The 6,000-nt window shown below is 42.0% G+C and overlaps 1 protein-coding gene across 1 annotated transcript in view; it reads left to right on the plus strand.

The window, feature by feature from the left end:
• BRI3BP (BRI3 binding protein) overlaps positions 1–5,170 on the plus strand; it is a 40,822-nt gene extending 35,652 nt beyond the window's left edge. Inside the window, exon 3 of the mRNA XM_063964599.1 lies at positions 4,515–5,170. Coding sequence (XP_063820669.1) covers positions 4,515–4,936 — 422 coding nt within the window. The 3' untranslated portion in view covers positions 4,937–5,170. The remainder of the gene's footprint in view (positions 1–4,514) is intronic.
• The last annotated feature ends 830 nt before the right edge of the window (positions 5,171–6,000 follow it).

Raw genomic sequence — 6,000 nt, forward strand, 5'->3', positions numbered from 1 at the left:
GCAGCTGGTTCCGACGACTTGTCTTCTGTTCCTAGGGATGATCCTGGACACAGTCCAGAAAAAGGTGTTTCTCCCGGAGGAGAAAGCCAGGGAGTTATCCGAGCTAGTCAGGAACCTCCTAAAACCAAGCCAAATCTCAGTGCATCAATGCACAAGGGTTCTGGGTAAAATGGTGGCTTCCTACGAAGCAATCCCATTCGGCAGATTCCACGCAAGAACTTTCCAGTGGGACCTGCTGGACAAATGGTCCGGGTCGCATCTTCAGATGCATCAGCGGATAACCCTGTCACCAAGGACAAGGGTGTCCCTCCTGTGGTGGTTGCAGAGTGCTCATCTTCTAGAGGGCCGCAGATTCGGCATTCAGGACTGGGTCCTCGTGACCACGGATGCCAGCCTGCGAGGCTGGGGAGCAGTCGCACAGGGAAGGAATATCCAGGGCTTATGGTCAAGCCTGGAGACATCACTTCACATAAATATCCTGAAGCTAAGGGCCATTTACAATGCTCTAAGCTTAGCAAGACCTCTGCTTCAAGGTCAGCCGGTGTTGATCCAGTCGGACAACATCACGGCAGTCACCCACGTAAACAGACAGGGTGGCACAAGAAGCAGGAGGGCAATGGCAGAAGCTGCAAGGATTCTTCGCTGGGCGAAAAATCATGTGATAGCACTGTCAGCAGTATTCATTCCGGGAGTGGACAACTGGGAAGCAGACTTCCTCAGCACGACCTCCACCCGGGAGAGTGGGGACTTCACCCAGAAGTCTTCCACATGATTATAAACCGTTGGGAAAAACTCGACAGGTATTGCGCCAGGTCAAGGGACCCTCAGGCAATAGCTGTAGACGCTCTGGTAACACCGTGGGTGTACCAGTCAGTGTATGTGTTCCCTCCTCTGCCTCTCATACCCAAGGTACTGAGATTGATAAGATGGAGAGGAGTAAGCACTATATTCGTGGCTCCGGATTGCCCAAGAAGGACTTGGTAACCAGAACTTCAAGAGATGCTCACGGAGGATCCGTGGCCTCTACCTCTAAGAAGGGACCTGCTCCAGCAAGGACCCTGTCTGTTCCAAGACTTACCGCGGCTGCTTTTGACGGCATGGCGGTTGAACGCCGGATCCTGAAGGAAAAAAGGCATTCCGGATGAAGTCATCCCTAGCCTGATCAAAGCCAGGAAGGATGTAACCGCAAAACCTTATCACCGCATTTGGCGAAAATATGTTGCGTGGTGCGAGGCCAGTAAGGCCCGACGGAGGAAATTCAACTGGGTCGATTCCTACATTTCCTGCAAACAGGAGTGTCTATGGGCCTGAAATTGGGGTCCATTAAGGTTCAAATTTCGGCCCTGTCAATTTTCTTCCAAAAAGAACTAGCTTCAGTCCCTGAAGTTCAGACGTTTGTAAAAGGGGTACTGCATATACAGCCTCCTTTTGTGCCTCCAGTGGCACTTTGGGATCTCAATGTAGTTTTTGGGTTCCAAAAGTCACATTGATTTGAACCACTTAAATCTGTGGAGTTAAAATATCTCACATGGAAAGTGGTCATGCTGTTGGCCCTGGCCTGGGCCAGGCGCGTGTCAGAATTGGCGGCTTTATCCTGTAAAAGCCCTTATCTGATTTTCCATTCGGACAGGGCGGAATTGAGGACTCGTCCTCAGTTTCTCCCTAAGGTGGTTTCAGCGTTTCACCTGAACCAACCTATTGTGGTGCCTGCGGCTACTAGGGACTTGGAGGACTCCAAGTTGCTAGACGTTGTCAGGGCCCTGAAAATATATGTTTCCAGGACGGCTGGAGTCAGGAAAACTGACTCGCTGTTTATCCTGTATGCACCCAACAAGCTGGGTGCTCCTGCTTCTAAGCAGACTATTGCTCGTTGGATTTGTAGTACAATTCAGCTTGCACATTCTGTGGCAGGCCTGCCACAGCCAAAAATCTGTAAATGCCCACTCCACAAGGAAGGTGGGCTCATCTTGGGCGGCTGCCCGAGGGGTCTCGGCTTTACAACTTTGCCGAGCAGCTACTTGGTCAGGAGCAAATACGTTTGTAAAATTCTACAAAATTGATACCCTGGCTGAGGAGGACCTGGAGTTCTCTCATTTGGTGCTGCAGAGTCATCCGCACTCTCCCGCCCGTTTGGGAGCTTTGGTATAATCCCCATGGTCCTTACGGAGTCCCCAGCATCCACTTAGGACGTTAGAGAAAATAAGAATTTACTCACCGATAATTCTATTTCTCGTAGTCCGTAGTGGATGCTGGGCGCCCATCCCAAGTGCGGATTGTCTGCAATACTGGTACATAGTTATTGTTACCAAAAAAATCGGGTTATTGCTGTAGTGAGCCATCTTTTCTAGAGGCTCCTCTGTTATCATGCTGTTAACTGGGTTCAGATCACAAGTTGTACGGTATGATTGGTGTGGCTGGTATGAGTCTTACCCGGGATTCAAGATCCTTCCTTATTGTGTACGCTCGTCCGGGCACAGTATCCTAACTGAGGCTTGGAGGAGGGTCATAGGGGGAGGAGCCAGTGCACACCAGATAGTCCTAAAGCTTTCTTTAGATGTGCCCAGTCTCCTGCGGAGCCGCTATTCCCCATGGTCCTTACGGAGTCCCCAGCATCCACTACGGACTACGAGAAATAGAATTATCGGTAAGTAAATTCTTATTTTTCTCCTCCTCCTCTCACACCGAAATCCTCCAAATGTATGTCATTGTCACATGGAGAAAACAAGGACACACAATGTGTAGTTAATGCCTCAATCATTTTTTTTATTTTTTATTTTATGTGTGTATTGCTGAAATATTATTGAAATCGAGACCCATCACAGGTTAGGATCTGTGAATGAAATTATAGATAAATGCATACCAAAACTTCCTTAAAATAAGAGTATATCACTTAACATCAACTGTTAGTGTAGTGTTAATTTTTGCTTGAAAAAAAAGGGTCTTTATTCGAATTGTCCAAAAAAAAAAAACATTGGTCAAAAGTATATATAATATAATAAATATATATATATATATATATATATATATATATATATATATATATATATATATATATATATATATATATATATATATATATATATATATATATATATATATATATATAATATATACACACACACACACACAAAAATTGAATGGGCTTAATTCAATTCCCCCAAAGTGTCTGAAGTTGTGTTACACGGACATGCAATCAAGAGACCTACACCGAATCCCGACAGCTGGCTATTTACCAACAAACTGAATCCTGACACCCGCCCAGTATTCCCACTTGGTCTGTGGGTCCACGCCAACAACCGAGTGGGAATAGAGCCTATGGCGAGTGCTGCGGGCCACCGGGTTCAGGCAAGATGCGTGGCGAGTGGACTCGCTGTTGGGATTCTTAAGACTGGATGCTGCTGTCGGTTTAGTAACACATTCTGAATTTGAAACTTTAAGAGCCTATTAGTGTGGAACGATCTGTGTCAATTGAAATATAATCAAATCTGACATATATATATATATATATATATATATATATATATATATATATATATATATATATATATATATATATATATATTATTATTATCCTTTACAGGTTGAGTATCCCATATCCAAATATCCGAAATACGGAATATTCCGAAATACGGACTTTTTTGAGTGAGAGTGGGATAGTGAAACTTTTGTTTTTTGATGGCTCAATGTACACAAACCTTGTTTAATACACAAAGTTATTAAAAATATTGTATTAAATGACCTTCAGGCTGTGTGCATAAGGTGTATATGAAACATAAATGAATTGTGTGAATGTACACACATTTTGTTTAATGCACAAAGTTATAAAAAATATTGGCTAAAATGACCTTTAAGCTGTGTGTATAAGGTGTATATGTAACATAAATGCATTCTGTGCTTAGACTTGGGTCCTATCACCATGATATCTCATTATGGTATGCAATTATTCCAAAATACGGAAAAATCCCATATCCAAAATACCTCTGGTCTCAAGCATTTTGGATAAGGGATACTCAACCTGTATATGGCGCCACAAGGGTTCTGCAGCGCCCAATTAAAGAGTACATAAAGAAATAATCAAAACAGGCAAATAGTGACTACACTTGAAGACACTATAGGACAAGTACAGGGTAAATAAACATAGCTACATCAGCAGATGACACTGACATAAGTATCAGGATGAAAGAAACCACCAGATTTGGTGCAGTAGAAGATTAGTAAAGTAAGAAAAGGATAAGCACATGGGGGAAGAGGGCCCTACTTGTGAGAGCTTACTTGTTGAATGTTTTTGCAAACCACTGTATAGTAATGGTGTACAGTTGAGCTTGTCTACTTAATTTTATTCATCAAGGATGACCTGCTGCAGCATAATGAAGATCTAAAAAACAGCAATGATTGTGTTACATGCTTTTTAAAATTGCAATGTTTGTAAATGTATAAATATATTCTAAATAAAAATATATAGATTTATACTGTACATTTTGCAATTAACTTACAATACTCATTTTGTTTTCCAGCATCGAACCTCACTCACTACTTTAATCCAACAGCAGTTGCCAGTAACCCCACCAGGGCACTCATGTTGGTGGTGGCTGTTCTGCTGGCCTATTGGTTTGCTTCTCTTTTCCTGGGATTTTTTTTCTACATTTTGCATGTTGTCTTTGGACGGTTCTTCTGGCTGGTCAGAGTCTCCCTGTTTGCACTGTCCTGCATTTATATCCTGCAGAAATATGAAGGTGAACCGGAACATGCTATGCTACCTCTTTGTTTTGTGGTAGCAATTTATTTTATGACCGGGCCTGTCGGAATTTACTGGAGGAGGAACAGCAGCAACAACAACCTAGAAGAAAAGATCGACCATCTAGACAATCAAATAAGACTATTAAATATTCGTCTTACAAGAGTCATAGAAAGTCTGGATAGAGCCAATGATCAGTAATCCTCTAGTGTTCAACAGTCTACACCAGCTCCCTTTAGCACATAAAGCACTCTTGTTCTTAAAACAGATCTTTTAAAGTTTGATCTGTAATGTAATTGGATCAAGGAATTCTTTTCTAAACATGAAACCTCTAATGTAATGTGATTGCAGTAGGTCAAAACAAATCCTATTTTAAAAAAATAATGTTGAGATTTACAGTAAACCCTTCAGCTATTTTTGGTCTTAAATCAATAACTACATTATTTGGTTTTCTTACCAAGATTTACATCATTTAAATCTGCCCATACACAAGTAAATGCAATTTGGGCACAGATCGGTTAGTACTGTCTACTGATTACTGGACACACTGGCAGATCAGTAAATCTGCAAATAATCCATCCCATACAGATATTGATTAGCACACAGTAATTTGTGGACAGTTTTTGACCTAAAATGTCCTTATAGGCTGCCATATCTGTGTTTCCATGGACAATTTAAAGAATAACTGCACTCAAAGCTAAAATTGTAGTTTTAGGTCCGATTAGGCACTGTAGATAATATAATAACACTGACATACCCATAATCCTCCTGAAGTCTCTCGGCAGCAGAGCCTCTCTGCAACGTTGTGTCAAATCCATTGCAGTTCAGGACACTCATTCCCAGACCAGAGAGGCAGTCACCTGCTTGGTGCTTTAAGAGACTGGGAAGGACTTCACAGATTGGAGGGAAGGGGAGGGGGGGGGGGGGGGGGGGGGAGTGTTTTAATTATGCAGGTAATTGAGCATTTGCTAATTTATTTACTTCGCCGAACTGCAGACAAATCTACCTTTCTAGTTTTGGCCAATGTTTTATTGCTGCAAAAAGTTTATTTTATTCCTTAAGTGGAATACCAATTCCTCAAGTGGCTGTCGGGCGGTTTTGTTTTTCTTTTTTACTTTTCCATTAACAGGTTTGGAGGTCTTTTCATACCTGACGGGGAATAAAATGGATACATATATTTATGAGGGTATATTTTATGTGTCAATCAAAGCAACTCACTGCTTAAAAGTATCTTTCATCTGCCAAAAATATCATTGTATATCTTC

This window comes from Pseudophryne corroboree, chromosome 1 (assembly GCF_028390025.1).
Source record: "Pseudophryne corroboree isolate aPseCor3 chromosome 1, aPseCor3.hap2, whole genome shotgun sequence".
Lineage (NCBI taxonomy): Eukaryota > Metazoa > Chordata > Amphibia > Anura > Myobatrachidae > Pseudophryne > Pseudophryne corroboree.